The 17,674-nt window shown below is 39.4% G+C and overlaps 1 protein-coding gene across 15 annotated transcripts in view; it reads left to right on the plus strand.

Annotated features, from left to right (window-relative positions):
• arvcfb (ARVCF delta catenin family member b) overlaps positions 1-17,674 on the plus strand; it is a 331,914-nt gene that overhangs the window by 275,696 nt on the left and 38,544 nt on the right. For 10 of the 15 annotated variants that reach the window (XM_073840202.1, XM_073840214.1, XM_073840211.1 and 7 more), the window contains 5 exons: positions 655-772; positions 2,915-3,086; positions 6,223-6,240; positions 8,164-8,193; positions 8,571-8,642. In XM_073840202.1, coding sequence (XP_073696303.1) covers positions 655-772; positions 2,915-3,086; positions 6,223-6,240; positions 8,164-8,193; positions 8,571-8,642 — 410 coding nt within the window. The remainder of the gene's footprint in view (positions 1-654; positions 773-2,914; positions 3,087-6,222; positions 6,241-8,163; positions 8,194-8,570; positions 8,643-17,674) is intronic. The other 5 variants (XM_073840206.1, XM_073840213.1, XM_073840208.1 and 2 more) reach the window with 2 other exon arrangements.

The raw sequence follows: 17,674 nt of genomic DNA on the forward strand, positions 1-17,674 counted from the left end.
TTTATAAAGTAATATGTCCTCCGTTAATTTTTAAAGAGGGACGTTGGTCATTTTAGCAGGTTTGAGATCAGAACGAGGCTTGAATATTGGTTTAATTGGATTGGGTGACTGTATATCGATTATCGCACACTTTCCATTGGTTGTGCAATCTGTGTTTATATGATTTTGCCTTTTGCCAAGCTTTTATCAGGCTTAGTACTTGAATTCAGGTTCATTCTAGTGAATACATTCACACAAACAGTAAATTAGCTATTTAAAAAAAGTTTTGTTTTGTTTAAACAGAGAATGACAATTGACACTAATCACTATTCTTTCAAATAGATGCTTTATTCTAGTTTTGTTGTCATTGTGTAGTGCTCATAATCGTTTCAAAAATCCAGACTGTCTTTGTGTTCTAAATAAATCATATTTTATTCTATAATAATATATTATATCAAATAACTCCTATTTGCCAGTAGCTTGTATATTGTGTCTAATTACTTTTACAAGAGCTGTTTAGCCAAAGTGTAACTACTTAAATTCTGATTAGTTTGCAGCTTGGCAAGTTACAGTTTCAAAGTAGCTTCCTCAACAAAGTCTTTTAATGTGTCAGCTTATGATGTATAATTAGTGCAAATTACTTATGCTTACTCATGCTTTTGCTGTTTGCCGTAGGAATGTGAGCTCGGACGGTGCAGAGGCGCGCAGACGGTTGAGAGAGTGTGAGGGGCTGGTGGATGCCTTGCTGCATGCGCTGCAGTCTGCTGTGGGAAAGAAGGACATGGACAACAAAGTGAGTGTCTTCAGCAGGGAGAGCATTTTTGTTTAAACATTATGCTAATTTGCTATTATGCTAATAAACATTATGGTAGGTCACACACAAAAAAGTCCAGACTTTAGGGAGCACTGTAATAAATATGAAATATCACAATACCACAAAACAAACCCAGACACGTGATCAGGACTGTAATGTAAAGTAGGGCTGGATAAAAATATAATTTCCCGATTTTATTCAATTATCATTTTTACAAAACAATATTGATTCTCAAATCCCAAGAATAGATTAGTCTAGCCGGTTTTCAGTTAATGAACAGAACATTGTAGCGCAGCTTCCATCCAATAAATCACAAAATCCTTGTGCTAGGTTACTTTTGATATGAAATAGAGTCTCAGATTTCAAATTCGGTCAATTTTATTAGAATATTCAAAGAATAAATACTGTTTTGGCACTGTTTAATGTGGAGTGACTGATTGCGTATCGCCTCACTTCAAGAGAAGCAGCAGCGCTTAGTGCATGTAAACGTGAACTGATCGTCTCCTTTGCTTTGATATAGTTTCAACATGGAATAAACATGAATAAACATCCAAAGCAAGGTATGTTAAAAGAAAGAGAACAACTTATCAAAATCTTCAACCGCACAAAGACGTCAATATAACAGCTTGTAAACAATAAGTCATGTAACATCACATATACCTCAGAGAAAACATATTTGGTGACCATATTCGGAAACTCATTAGTCAGCTAGAAAAATTAACTCTAGAGAGTGGCATTTTGCTAAATATATGCGCCATATAACATATTCATTATAATTTTTACTGTTCTTCAATATTTAATAAAGATATGAATAAACATGTCAATTTTTTTATGACAGCCACCATTTAAATGTTTATATTTCAAAAAACATAGAAATATAATTATGTAATTAAAAGTGAACTTTTAGTGTAGTTTATTTTTATAACCTTCAATATTATAGTAATGTAGTACCAACAGCAAAAGCTGAGTTTTTTTTTTTTTTTCGAATTCAGAATTTTATCAAATTGCAAACTTGTGAAGCATGAAAGAATCAAATCATAAAATTTGTGTCAAAACCCAGCCCTAATGTAAAGCGGAGAGGTCTTGTGACATGTTAACCCTCAAGCATCATTCGGGACAAATTTGGGCAAAATCTTTTTTAATTTTTTTTTTTTTTTTCAAGACTTGGCTACTTTTTCTAAGTTTGCCGCCTGTACACACACAATTAGTTTGACTCGATTCAACAAAGTTAAATGGTTGGGGGGAAAAAAAAAATTGTCCTTTGTGGACCAAAATGGGCACCCATAGGATGAATGAATGGGAATGACTAAAAAGCTTTTTTATAATTTGTCTATACTTTTTATGTTTATTGTTTATTCTTACCTGTTTAGCACCAATTGGTTTCATTTTACATTTTTGAGTTATTAAAATTGGATATTTTTTTGTTAGAAACAGTGATTTATAGATTTTAACCTTTACACAGCCATTGAGTACTATAGAAAAATAAAATGGCTATTGATATTTTTGATATTTTTATATATTTCTTTATTATTATATGTCACCAGATGTGACCAAAGTCACCAAAACTTTAGGTTTTGGTTCTCTGAACTTACTGGAATGATTTTATGTATAAGAAATATTAAATATATTATAAAAATAAGCAATTTTACATAACAAATATGGTATTTTAGAGGTAAATAAATAAAAAAGCACAAAAAATTACAATAAAAACATTAATTGATAGTTTGTTTGTTTGTTTTTTAATTGGTATCACACTCTACAAAGGACACATTTAGGGCTGCTATACAAAGGATGCTTAAAGGTTAAAGTTTTTTTGTGATAATGACTGCCTGGCTGTACATTATCCCACATATTACCTAGCTACTTCTGATATAAATAATTGAAATGGCAAAAAATACTGATTTATGTGTAAATAGTTGTATTATGAGACATAAAATCAGCGCAGCTATGCAAGTAATCACTTTCCTGGCACAGCGGTCAACTGTACAGTTTAGTGGTCATTATACAAAAATATTTGAATATACAGTGCAATTTAAAAAAAAAAAAAAAAAACTTTTTCCCTTTGAAAATGCCTGCATAAAAGTTTCATTCTTTCAATTGTTCTCTCTTGCTGTGTCTTAGTCTGTGGAGAATTGTGTTTGCATCATGAGGAACCTGTCTTACCACGTACACAAGGAGGTTCCAGGGGCTGAGAAGTTCCAGGACCCCTCAACTCTTCAGGGCCCTGGCTCTGCTGGCACTCAGAGGAAGAAGAAAGATGACGCAGGCTGCTTTGGAGGAAAGAAGGCCAAAGGTCAATATTGAATTCTTCTTCATCTCATCTATGTGTTTTATACTTCCAAAACAGTACTGAGCACCTTTATATCACTGAGCCTTGATCATTAACAGCCGGATGCTTCCATCACTGGTGGGTTTACAGAGGGCAGTATGATCCTAGCATTTACACAACAACATAAATAGCAGTGCAGGCAGATACTGTAATAGAAAGCTAAATGATGCTTGAGTCTCTATTTGTTTGACCTGTGCTCTTTTGTGCCTCATGATTCATAACTGGAGTGTGTGTCTGGGGTTTCAATGTTGAATCAATATTTAAATGGATGTGGGTGTAGGTTCACTGTCTGTGTTGCTACATTGTCTGAGTTGAATCAGTTTGCTTTTAAACTGCTGAGTGTTGTTCGGGTACTCATTCTGTGCACATAAGAGAGCTGATTCATTTCCAGGTTCCAGATAGTTTCAAGTTTTTATTTAATTTTTTTGTAATGTTGTCCAGATGTTTTGTGAGTACTCTTGAATACATTTACTGACTTCAATTAGTGAACTGATTCTCAAACAGACCTATAAGGAAATTCTTTATACAACCAGAAGGAGCAAAGGCAAGAATGTGGGTAAGCAGCGAAGATGACAACGATGTCATGCTGTGCCTCATGGACCCTTTTTAATGAGGTTTGTTTATCTGTCAGAAGCCCTGGAGATGTACTTTGAAGATGCAAGTGACCTATATTTGCACCAGAAAATGCCCATAACAAGAATTAAGGGATGTTTTCCCGGCGAGCTATTTGGACATTTCCCCAGCAAAATCTTACCTGATGTAAATGGCGTAATTTTGTTTTGCACATAAAGCTTGTGACTTTCACTATAAACAGAAAAGTTTAGCTTGCCATGTTGGTTTACCACAAATTAAAGCAGAAGATGTGTCATTTCTGCACTGCCCCACTATTATGTTAGACATGATAGGAAATTGGTTTACACTGTATTTATTAGGGCTGGGTGAAAATGATCGATTTCTCGATTTTAACCGATTTTCATTTTTAAGAAACAGTATTAATTCTTGAATCCCAAGAATCAATTAGTCTACCCTGTTTGTATTTAATGAACGGAACATTGTAACACCTCCCATACTTTTAATATGAAACACAGTCTCCGATTTCAAATTCTGCCCATTTTATTACAGTATTCAAACAATAAATGCCGTTTTGGAACTGTTTAATGTGTAGCGGCACATAATACCAGTTTCAGCACAAAATAAACATGAATAAACATCCAAAAGTATGTTAAAGGAATGAGTACAACTCAACAAAATCCGTATCCTGTCTCATGTAAACGCTCAATTAGTGTTTCATCCGCGCAAAGACATCAATAAAACAGCTTGTCACATAACAATATGTCACATTTACCTCAGAAAAAAACATATTCGGTGGCCATAAACTCTCATCTAAAACAAATGAACTCTAGAGAAGAGCATTTCTCTAGATATATGCACCATATAATATATTCATTGTAATTTTTACAGTTCACTCTTAAAAATAAAAGCTCTGAAGGGGTGTTTTTGCAATCTAAAGAACCTTTTTCCACTATACAAAACTTTTTCTGCATTTGAAAGGTTCCGTGGATGTTCAAGGTTCTTCATAGAACCATTGATGCCAATAAAGAACCTTTGTTTTTAAGAGTGTTTTTCAATGTTTCATTTATGTAAAGTTGTTTTTGACAGCCACCATTTAAATCATTAATTATAGAGTTAGCATTATAACGTCGTTGAGTGTAATTAAGGTGTTTGTTTACAAATTAGTTAATTAAATCTCTAAAATTATAATGTAGTGCCAGCTGATATTTTACAGCATTAGTTGGGAGATTGTTTTTTGTACTTGAGGAAATTTGCCATGTACTGTAAATGATACATATCCAAAATAATCAATATTGAATCAAATCAAATCGAATCGCAACCTTGTGAAATAGAAATATAATTGAATCAGGAAATTCTTTTGAAATACCCAGCCCTAGTATTTTTTTTAATTATTAAAATATGATAATTAATGTCACTTAAGTAACTATTTTATTCAAGAGTATGGGGTCAGTAAGATATTTGTCTATTTTAAAAATGAATATTTTTGTTCAGCGGGGATGCATTAATTTGATCAAAAGTATGTCAGCAAATCAGTTTTAGCACAAATATTAAGCAGCACAACTGTTTTCAACATTGGTAACAATAAGAAACATTTCTTTAGCACAAAATCAGCATATTAAGATGATTTCTCAAGGATCATGTGACACTGAAGACTGGAGGAATGATGCTGAAAATTCAGCTTTGCAATCAGAGAAATAACACTTTAAAATACATTAAAATAGAAAACAATTACTTTCAATTCTAATGCTCCACATCTACAACAATTTACAGTAGTTGTGTTCAAATAAATGTTATATTTCTGAGCATAAGAAAGCTTTTTACTTTTTTGTTTTGCTTTTTTGACCCCAGTTCTTTAAATGGTGGTGTACATATCACACTATATTAAAAAAGGATTATAAAAAGTCAGTCAAAAATGGTCATAATACATATTTCCATTCCTTTGTGTTTCCACTTAGCATTAGCAATGCTCAGCACTCAAAAAGGTGATAGACATTCAAATGTTTGTGCTATTAAACCAAATGTGTGGATTTTCAGATGGCTAGCTCAATAGCAAGCCTTTGATAGTTAGATTACTAAGTAAATTGCTCAGCCAGATTCTCTTCTACTATTGCAGTAGATGGCCTGAAAAAGAAAACTGACCGTAGAAGACTGATTATGCTAATGCCCAGTATAGCAGCCCTGGAGCCACGCTGAGAATACAGTACATTATGAATTGTTCGGACAGCATTGCAGAACACAATGATGCATGAAATCTGTGAATATACTAAGTTTCTTGTAAGCATTTAGGGAATTTGCCGCAATAAGCTGCGCAAACTCTTTTGTCTCCTTTCTGGAATCTTCACTTGAGGGAACTAATGGAACTGACTCTCTCCTCAACTCGCTCTCCTTTTCTATGTACTTTTAAGTGGTTCACGAATAAGTTCTGTCTCCTTTAATACACACACTCTCTGAAACTCCTTTCTTCTTCCCTGCCTGCTTTTTTTTTCTTTATTGGTCTTGCTGCTGTTCCTGCATTGGCTAACTGTAGAGGAATGGTTTAATCAAGGTGAGTGTCTCTTCTTGCTTTTCATCTGTCTGTCTGTTTCTCTCAGCATACGCTCCCATAACACCTCCCTCTATCTTCATCAGAATAAACTTTTCATCACTGCCCCCTTTCACTCTTTCACCTTTCATTCTGAAATGATCGGCTAGTGTTCCTCTCCTCAAGGAAATGTCAAACCTGTGCCAATTTAGCCAGTTCAAAGCCCCTTTCAGCTGGCATGGATGTCTGTGTGTTTGCTGTTATCTGTTAACGAGGCCTGGCTTTTGCGTTCTGTCTTTTTTTTTCCCATTGCTTTAAAGGGATAGTTCACTGAAAAATTTCATCATTTACTCACTCTCATGTTGATCCAAACCTGTAAGATACTTTTCTTTTGTAAAACGCAAAATTAGATGTCAGGCAGAATGTTCACATTGTCCTTTTTCATATATACTACCAGTCAAAAGATTTTTAATGTTTTTGAAGAAGCCTTGTCTGCTCACCAAGCCATGTTTAGATGTTCCAAAGTACACCAAAAACAGCTTTCTGCTTTCTATTTGAATATATTAAATTTATTCCTGTGATTTCAAAGCTACATTTTTAGCATCATTACTCCAGTCACATGATTTTTCAAAAATCTTTCTAATATTATGATTTGCTTCTCAAAAAACATGTATTAATTTTATTATGTTGAAAACAGCTGAGTATATTTTTTTCAGGTTTCTTTGATGAATAGAAAGTTCAGAAGAACAGAGTTTATCTGAAATAAAAATCAGAAATATAAATCATTTTGTAACATTATATTATATTATACATTATATTATATTATATGTGTTTATCATCACCTGATCAATTTAAAGCATCCTTGCTAAATAAAAGTATTCATTTCTATCAAAAAAAAGTATACTGACTCCAAGCTTTTGAATGGTATAGTGTATAATATTACAAAAGCTTTTTATTTTAGTTGAATGCTGATCTTTGGAACTTTCTATTCTTCAGAGAATGCTGAAAAAACTATACTCAGTTGTTTTAAATTTTGATAATAATAATAATAATCATGTTTCTTGACAGCCAATCAGCATATTAGAATGATTTCCGAAGGATCATGTGACTGGTGTAATGATGCTGAAAACCTACCTTTGATCACAGGAATAAATTACATTTTGAAATATATTCAAATAGAAAACAGTTATTTTAAATAGTAAAAATATACATTTTTACTGTTTTTGATATACTTTAGATCAAATAAATGCAGCCTTGGTGAGCAGAAGAGACTTAATTTAAAAAATAAATAAAAAATCTTACTGTTCAAAAACTTTTGAATGTTGAACAAGGGCTGTCAAACTTGACATAAAAATGACAAAAAGTGCCATGATACAATCAATACGAAATGTGCCCCTTATTCACAACCTTCTGAAATCTAAAAAAAAATAGATTTTTGTTTTATTTTGTTTATTAGGTAAAACATTAACAAAAATTAAACGAGATACATTTACATGAGAAGCAACACTGCATTAATTATTAAGACTTGTTTTTATTTGAAATGTGTTGTCCTAAATTAAAACCTGTCTTTCTGCACTGGCAAGTTTTGTAAAGAGATTTTTGCTTTTAAAAAGGTTTTAAAATCTGCCAGTATTTTGTCGAAATCTCATACAGTGTTCCCTCTCAAGTAAACTTTACAGAAAAACAGACTTTAAATTCTAATTTAATTAATTAAATACATTTTAATAAAACCTCCCTCTCCATATTCAAATGCATTTTCATAGTTGGCGCATCATGATTGGATCAGAAGACACCATGACATTTTGCATTTTTAGCAATTCACCAAATTTTAAATTGAAAAAATGATTTTGGTGTTGGTCTTAAGTGATGAGATGGCTTCAGAGCACTTGAAATACAGAGTGTGGGTCATGTTGACTATTTCTAAGATGCTTTTTGTTGTTTTTGGAGCATATCAAATATGTTTGGAACAAAATGAAGGTGAGTAAATAATGGCAGATGTTCATTTGTAGATGAACTATCCCTATAACATGTTATCTGTGTGTGATAGTGGTGTGGTCTTCATTACTTCACTCTGTGATAGACAGCCATCTTCCATGACAAAAGCTCTGCATTTTTAATGGGGGTTCCCACTCTTGGGAGCTGGTGTCAAGAGTTTGTCTCTGCATATCTGTGTAGTAGCTAGATTTACTGTATATGTGTGGCACGTCTGTGACTCTGTGTGTGTGTCTGAGACTTGGGCCTACTTGACATTTTCATACCAGTAAATTCCGTCTCTCATAGAGTGACACTTACAACTGCTCTTTCTGTCTCGTTCCCTCACGCTCTCTCGCTCTGTCTTCCCCTTCTTCACTTAGGGAGGAAAAACGGCGAGCATGACAAAAACTATGACACGTTGGACCTACCCAAGCGCACAGAACCCACTAAAGGTATGTCTTCTTTTGACACCACCGAATTATTACATCTTTAAGCTGTCACTCTTCTGAAAAAGGGACAGAAACAGACCTGACTCTTTGGTCTCTCTCAAAAAAGAAAAAAAAATCTAGTTATGAAAGGCAGGTGCATTGCTTTAAGGAGGTGAATTCCAGTAAGATACAGTCTAAAAATATCATGTACTGTATGGCCAACGCATTATTAGGCTACTGAGAGTTGTAGTGCACAGATTTATGGGAAGTGAAGCTCTGTGAGCTGCCTACTGAGGCAGTATGCCGAGGCAATACCGGCATCAAATACAAATTTACTGTAGGAGCAATCTCAAAATGCATTGTGACAAGTTCGGTGATAAAACAAAGATGGTGAACGAGATGAGAGAAATGCACTCCCATTCAAAAGTGGCAGTAAAGACATTTATTATGTTACAAAATATTTTATTTTAGATTTAATTTTATATCCACCTTATTCTTCTACACGGAAGTAAGCCTATGGGCTATAGGGGGGAAAATCAGAATAACAACGTGCAGTAAACAGTAAAACTGTTAGCACTACAAACCAGTGTGTTCATAATTAAGATAATACAGTGATAGCCAACATTATTAGAACACTAATATTTCACCAGCTAAGAAAATGAAAATGAAATTGGTGTGCCTTACTAAATTATTTTAATGTGCATTGGTGGCCAAAATTATTGGAACACTAGTATTTTCACCAGCTAAAAAAATGGTTTTAAGTTAGTCGTTTCTCTTTTGCTGTAATGTGTCATTGGGAAATATCAGTTTACATTTCCAAACATTAATTTTGCCATTAATAATCCAGTGAGATTTTTGTTTGCACAAGAGTCTGACAACAGCCAGTGCTCCACACAGAAATCTGATATCTTCTTCATCCAGTCTGTCTGGAATGACTTGAAGAAACAGAACAAACTGAGACAGACTAAATCCAGAAGAACTATGTAACATTTCCAAGATGCTCCAAGAGACCTACCTGCAAATCTACCTAAAAAACTATGCGCAAGTGTTCCTATGGCAAAAGCTGCTTTAAACGCAAAGGATGGTCACACCAAATGTTGATTTAATTTAGTTAATATAAGTTAATTGATAAAGAAAATCTATTCATGGCATTATTTTTGACAGCATCCTCATTTTGCAGCATTTTTACACAAGTGCCTCAAACTTTTAACAGTACAGTAGCTTTCCAGGTAGGTCTCTTGAAGCATCTTGAAGACGTTGCCACAGTTCTTCTGGATTTAGTCTGTCTCAGTTTGTTCTGTTTCTTCATGTCATTCTAGACAAACTGGATAAGATCAGATTTCTGTGTGAAGCACTGGCTGTTGTCAAACTGATATTTCATACTGACACATTAAAGCAAAAGATAGAAAAAACGTCTCAGGTTACGTATGTAACCCTAGTTCCCTGAGAATAGGGAACGAGACACTGCGTCCTCTAGAGGGCGCTTTTGGGGAACGCTGCAGCGTGCCTCGAGTCTGAAGAATGCATAGAAAAACTACATGAAATGGCCGGCGCCAGCGTATGACGTCACCGCGGCGCGTCAGTCGCTGCCGTTGCGTCACTACCGGGCGACCATAACATAAAGAGGCGCCCGTGCAACACAATACATCTTCAAAGTCTGAAGCTTTATCGTCCGAAGCATGGCGAAGAAGCCTAGAGGACGCAGTGTCTCGTTCCCTATTCTCAGGGAACTAGGGTTACATACGTAACCTGAGACGTTCCCTTCCGAAGGGAACTCTCACTGCGTCCTCTAGAGGGCGCTTTTGGGGAACGGTATACCAACACTGCCATGCTGAGGGGAGTGCATGCTAAGCCAGCGAGCACTAAGCAACAATTCTGAGAGGAATTGCCCCTACTAGGACGTGGTGACGGCTGTCAAAACGTTACCCCTCCCGGCCAGAGGCCTGACCTGTTACCCACTTACCAGACTGGGTAGAACCCAGGGCACAGCTCAGGCTTGGAATTATAGTAATTCCTTCTGAGGGAAACGGCTAAGCTTCGATGGAAACTTAGACTTGTCAGAACCAGAAACTACCGCAACATAGGGCCTAGTTCCCTCAGGAACTGGCTCCCATATGAGGGCAGAAACCTGTCCTGGGTCCGTTCAAAGGGCCACTAGTAGTGGCGCGCCCTAATAGTGGATGGTCAGCAGACATCAGCTAAGATATCAAAGGAGTCGAACCCAGGGAACCGGGGTTGTGAGCCGACTCCAATAGATGGGAACAAGGCAAAACGTGTGACCCATACCAAAAAGGGATTTAAAAGAGGAACCCAAACTTGGTGGGAACCTACCAACACGTGGATTTTATAGAAGTGCCCCAGGTGTGTGTGCACTTACCACACTTGTGGTTTTAACTGGAAGACGCCCAGGCATAGCGTGGGACGCTTACCGACATGATCGGATTTAAGGAGAGTGTTTTCCCAGAGGGTTTCACTATCAGCTCCATGCCGTCTGAAGAGACGGAAAGGGGATAACCCTGAAGGTGAGGGGATTGCCACACTAACCCTCCCCTGGACAGAAGCTCGCAAGCTATCTGTCAACAGAGAAGAACATGGAGCTGAGACCATCCTGCAATAGTGGACGACAGTGGAGGACAAAAATCCTGACCCTGATCCACAGGGAGAATCGCTTCTCCAGAAGGGGGCACTGCTGTCTTTTTAGGGAACCCTTAATGAAAAGGGGAAGCGTGCACAGCCCGGTCCACGCGACCTGTATGAAGGTCTGGCAATCTCACGAAGGTGGGTTGGCGCTCATAGAAGACCCTTCCCAGAAGGGGAGCTGCACAACCGAACAGGAGCGAATGCTCTCACTGTTACCCTTCATAGAGGGGAGCATACATCCAGAATAAAGGCTGGAGAGTAGAAACCTGAAGCATGAAGGTCAAGCTCCTACCCTGGGAAACAGGGAGGAGAACTTGGCCACCAAGGAGTGGTGCTCTTATAAGTGAACCCTGGAAAGGGGGCACGCCAACATCCTTGTAGCAGGTCCATAACTCTCAAAGGTCTGTCCCTGGTAGATTCCTACCCTCAGGAGGGAGGAAGCATTCAGTCCTGGGAAGTTGCTCTGAAGGAAACCCTGAATTAGGGGAGCTCAGGTCCGTTCCAGCAATCCTGCGCACAGGGAGGAACGTGAGCTCTTAACCTTAACAAACCCATTCCTCAGAAGGGGGAGCACTCAGTCCTGGGAAGTTGCTCTGAAGGAAACCCTGGATTAGGGGAGCTCAGGTCCGTTCCAGCAATCCTGCGCACAGGGAGGAACGTGAGCTCTTAACCTTAACAAACCCATTCCTCAGAAAGGGGAGCACTGTTTGCCTTGAAAGTTTCTGGGAAGCTCCGAAATGAATAAGGGCAGCTTCCTAGTTCAGACACTTCGTAAACCTTTCCTCAGAAAGGGAAGTGGAACTAGGCCTGGGGAGCGAGAATCGATCCTAAAGTGACGGCTTTCTAAGGTGTTAAACACCGAAGGATGCTCAAACCCTCTGTAGGGGAGACATTCGACAGCCTGGGTGTAGATCCTACATCAAGTGCTGCTTCAGCCCTCAGGCTTAGAATGAGGCGACTTGGAGAGAGTCTCAAAGTAGCGCTCAGATAAAAACCCCTTTCCTCAGAAAGGGGAGCGCACACCGAGAATCAAGACCCCAGCTGGAAAGCGTGTCACCAGGTGGTGCTCAAATAAAAAGCCTTTTCCGCAGAAAAGGGAGCAACCAAACCTGCTCCGAGTCCGCAGCGAGCACTCCGGACTGCTGGTACTCCTATGTAAGTGAACACCTGTCTCAACAGGTGTAGACACTCAGTTTCCATAGAAACCGTATTTAGGAGAGGACACGAAGCGGATCCTCGCACGCAGGCCGTCTGCAACAGAGTTAAACATACTAGTGCAATCTTAAATATAAATATCTTAAGATGCTTACCTAGGGAGAAAGGAAAAATTTCCTTTTGCTCGTTTAACCACTGAAGGGAGAAGCCCGATTGTGCTGGAACGAGTGTTGTGTAGACGGACACCACCATACAACCGGAAGGGAGGGGTGCTCCGTTGAGATGTTTCCACATTCCTTTTCTGAGGGAAAAACACAACACGCAACCCAAACCCTGCAGGCAACACGCCTATCCAGCCATAAGGGGGGCGTAACTAGGGAGTTATGCTCCTGTCTCAACAGGACATAAGTCTACACTAGGCCTGCAAAGGACAGCATAAGCATACCAAGGGCAAACCTAAGAAAAACTTAGGGAGCTTACCTTGAAGAGGACAGAGGTCCTATGTGTAATATATGCTGTAAGGGTTGATTTACCGCACAGCCTGTGGAGTGGAGAGGGCAAACACTGCCGTAACCTTAATCCATAGGATCAGAGGGGGCGTCTGCCGTAGACTCGTCGTATTTCTTCTGTGAATAGAGAAAAACATACACAGGTCTGAGACAGTATGAAGTTCCTTCACGTAAAAAATGGATCATACTCACCCATTTAAAAGCATCCTGTTTCATAGAAAGAGGCGGGGTTTTTTTTTTTTTTTTCAGAGACCGCCTGATTCCAGACCGTCCGAAAATTAGGGTTCTATACAGGTAGAACCCCCAAAGGACATCATGGGTCCGGGGAGTGCAGGAAGCTTAAATGGAGACAGGGGAATTAATATGGCGACCCGACTGGACCGAGGGAAGGAGAGGTATTACTCTGACCCCTGCGAGAATTTTGTCTCGCTTGGATGACTTCCCTGAAATCCTGTCTGTCACCTCTCGATCCGCGTCGCCTCCTAGACCTGCTCGCAGGCGGGGGAGGAGCGCGGGATGCAACACTAGCCTTCTGCACCTACCTCCGTTCCTCAGAAGGAGGCGGAGCAGGACCCCTGTGGTGTTCGGGCTAATACCTGGACCTTCGAGGGATAAAGGATTTTTCAGCAGATCGGCTGGGTAGGCTTGGAGCACTGCCATGGTGTGCAGTGCACCCACCGCCTGACCTGCTGCTGCATACGCTCTGCCGTTCAGCAGGGCCGGAGAAGGCAGAGAGGGAGTCTTGAGAGAGAAAGCCCGCCCTGTGGAGAGATAGCATCTCTTCCACAAGGGGCGTCCTCTCATAGCCGTGGTCGCGCAAACCCTCGATACTAGCATAGTTCGCAATGGACGAACTATGAATGCGCGCCGCGTACGGCTTTTTCCAGACCCTCTCGATTTCAGTATGAAGATCGGGAAGGAATGGGAGACTCACCAGAGCTGGATGGTTATGGCCTGAAAAGATATCGCTCGTCAAGGCGACCCCGCGGCGCTATCTTTCTAGCCCGCTTCCACAGCAGGACAAGCCTGGCCGTGGTGCGGTCCATAACCTCTGGCAGCTCTTCGTATGCAGGGCAGGAAGGTAGAGAGGATTCAGCCTCAGCGTCTTCATCCATCTCTAGCATTTCCTGCTCTTCTTGGGTGGAACCCAAAAGAGCACTTGCTCCTGGATCTGATGACGTCAGCGATAACGCACCATCATCAGCTAGGAGCCTGTCGTCGTCTCCGGCTGGCGAGAGAGAGAGACCCCTCTCAAGATCGTCAGCCAGTTCCACTTGCGAGCCCCACGAGCTCAGTTTCCTCCGTGCCTCGGCAACGGCAGGACCCGAACCGCGAGGGGCAAGTGGACGCTCATCTTTCCTCAGAAAGAGAGACAGACGAGACCGGAGCTTCTTCATAGAGAAGCGCTCATAATGTATACACAATGCCCCCTCAAGGACATCGCGTGTGTGCTCTTAGCCCAAACAGAATATCGCAAAGATCATGTGTGTCATCAGGTGTCAAATAACGCGGACACGGATGAACACACCGTTTAAACGACTTGCTAGTGCTTGCCATGATAGTAGTTCAAAGAAAGGATTCTTACCGTTTCTTCCCATGCACATCCAAACCGGGAAAGCTGAAGACAGCGAAGATGTATTGTGTTGCACGGGCGCCTCTTTATGTTATGGTCGCCCGGTAGTGACGCAACGGCAGCGACTGACGCGCCGCGGTGACGTCATACGCTGGCGCCGGCCATTTCATGTAGTTTTTCTATGCATTCTTCAGACTCGAGGCACGCTGCAGCGTTCCCCAAAAGCGCCCTCTAGAGGACGCAGTGAGAGTTCCCTTCGGAAGGGAACTGACTTAAACCCATTTTTTAGCTGGTGAAAAAAATAGCGTTCTAATAATTTTGGCCACAACTGTACATTAAAAAATGACATGCCAATTTCCAATATCAAGTAGCAAAGCAAGCTGTTTTGTACAGCTAAAAATAGCTGGGCACGGATGAGACCGGAAGCCTTGCACATAAACTTTACAAATGGCAGCGCCCACTCTTATGGAAAAATAAAGTGAATAAAGCGCATAGGTTTTGGAGCCAAGCTTTCGGATCAGCATGCGGAGATCCTCTGGGAATCCCAGGTATCAAGTAACAATACTCTTTTGCCTAGGCCTTTTATCATTATGACAAACACAGCCGTAATCCTCAGCTGCAGAGTGCTAAGTAGACAGTGTGTTTTAGTGGGATTGATATCCCTGACCAAGTTCATTCAGATAGAATGAGGCTGATTTACACCTCAGAAACAGGCCAGATTGAGGCCTGTGCTGGGTTAAACCATCTGTGTGTGAGAGATGCTCAGACCTTTAGCTTGTAATTGTCTGCAAATAAATCATAAGGGATGCAGGCTAAGAGACATGTTGCAGTGCATAAAAAACAGAACAGGGGTTTTGAGACTCCTAAAACCCTGAAATACTTCAGTGGCGGTGGTCGAAGATGTCCGTCTCTATTTACACCGACTGAACAGTCATCAGGGAGCCACTCAATACCTCTTTCCTTCTGACAGACTGATCTAAGATCATTTTACCTCAGAGCTCCACTTAGTGAGAGAGGAAAATGTTTTATTGAGACTCATTTTTTATGTATTACTATTTTTAGATTACCTGTTTTTTTTGTTTGTTTTTTATTTTCTATGAGTCAGTGAGGCTTTGGAAGACATGCCATTAAAGAAGAGAAATGCTGTTTACTGATCCCCCACTCATGAGAGGACCATCATTTGTTTGTCGCCGGGTTTTAAAAGAGAAAATAAAGGTGAACGAATAAATAGGAGTAATGTGAAAACAAATGTAGTCATAGAGCTTTAGTTAAGAGGTCTACATGTGTTTGCTGGTGGAATGTTCTGCTTGGCAGAGGAAAAACAGTAGCTCATAGACAAACCCACAAGGAATCTGCAGTTTGTCACATTTTCATTTGAGGGAATTCTGTGGAAGAGGATAGATTAGTTATCAAATTAGTTAAAGGGATAGTTAACTCAAAAATAAAAATTCTGTCATTAATTACTCACCGTCATGTTGTTCCAAACTCATAAGGTCTTTTCGGAAACACAAATTAAGATATTTTTTTTATGAAATCCAAGAGTTTTACTGGTTCGGAACGACATGAGAGTGAGTAATTAATGACAGAATTTTCATTTTTGGGTGAACTATCCCTATAAAACATCTCACCAACCTCAAACCTTTAAACAGTACTGTACGTTCGTTTCTGAACACTTTAGTGCATCTTGACTCTATAGGTGTTGCAGTCTTGCGGAAATCTGCCGAGTTCTCTGTGGACACAGAGTGTGTGTTTTAGTCTGCTCAAGGGTTGCTGCATTTGTGTGAGAATGTGCTGACTATTGCAGAACTCAACAAAGCCATGTTTGTTTTTGAGTGTGTGTCTACTGGTGTGTATTTTCACTTTTCTCACACAGCTTTGAGACGAGTTAACCTTACAGATACAAACAAGTCACGTATTAGTTAAAAGTTTCAATGGGCCTTGTTCTCGCAGAATGTTTTTGAGTAAATAATGGATGCTGGTCAGGAGCTTCAAGGAGCAGTTTCATAAAAATATAATGTCAGCTGTTCAAAGTCAATAGCATTTCGTGTCTTTCTTTAATTAGCCTCGTTCTCATTAACATGCAAAACGGGGATGATATTGAACTAATTAAATAATTTTTGTGTTTTTTCAATGTAAGCTGATTGTCCTTTTTAATAGCCCAAGTCAAGCAAGCAGATGAGCTTTAAAAAAAAAAAAGTATATTTATTTTTGTTCTGTCTTGTGCCACATGCTATATTTACAGGATGGTGCAATAGGCAACAAATGAAAAAAATAAAAAAACGCCTCCTCATCCACTTAACATATTAGTTTTTGAGGCGTTGATTATCACAAATGAATCACTTCTGTTAAAATGTAAAAAGACACATTAAGATCTTTTTTAAAACAAGAAAATCAATGAGGTTTGTAATGTCAGTTGACTGTGACTGTGTTTCTAATCCATTATATTCTGTAAAAATCATTCTGATGGAGACATAAGGGTATTTATTGGCCCCTGAGGCTTTGTTTTAGATTTAAGACATAAACCTACACTTGTTTGAACAGGAAAAATAACCTCGCCTGAGTCTTGAATACACAAGGATCCCCATTGCTCCATGAGGATACGTTTAGGGTTGAGAAAAGGCAAGAGATCAGGTAAATAGTCAGTCTTCTCTGATTTTCAGATGGGACTGTCACTTGGGGATTTAATATGCAATAAAAAGAACAGGGTAGCTGAGGTTAGTGTGCACTGGGACTGTTTTTTTCCTGATTCCTCTGTGTGTGATATATATCCATACATCATAAACATGCGCTTGAGAGGCTGCTGTTGTGACAGCTTAGAGTATTGAGGGATTTTGGTCGCTTAGCTGAACCTGAGACACACAGCCATTGTTTATTCACAGAGCATCATTGTTGTGTTTTATGCCTCGAGCATCTGGTTTCAGAGAGGTCCTGTTTGAAAACTACAAGCCATGAAAGAAATGAAGGCTTTCTTGCTGCATTATTCACATCCGTGGAGAAAGAGACAGGAGAGAATTAATTAAGAATTGTGAGGGAGATGAGATTGACAATGAAGGGACAAAGGGTCTGTTTTAAATCCCAGTGAGCTGCCTCAGTGCCTCACTGCCGACATAGACAGCTGCCTTCTGAGACCATATCCTGATAGTTGTGGAACCTCATTAATGACTCATTTAAAACATTTT

Source organism: Garra rufa, chromosome 5 (assembly GCF_049309525.1).
Source record: "Garra rufa chromosome 5, GarRuf1.0, whole genome shotgun sequence".
In the NCBI taxonomy this organism is placed as follows: Eukaryota; Metazoa; Chordata; class Actinopteri; order Cypriniformes; family Cyprinidae; genus Garra; species Garra rufa.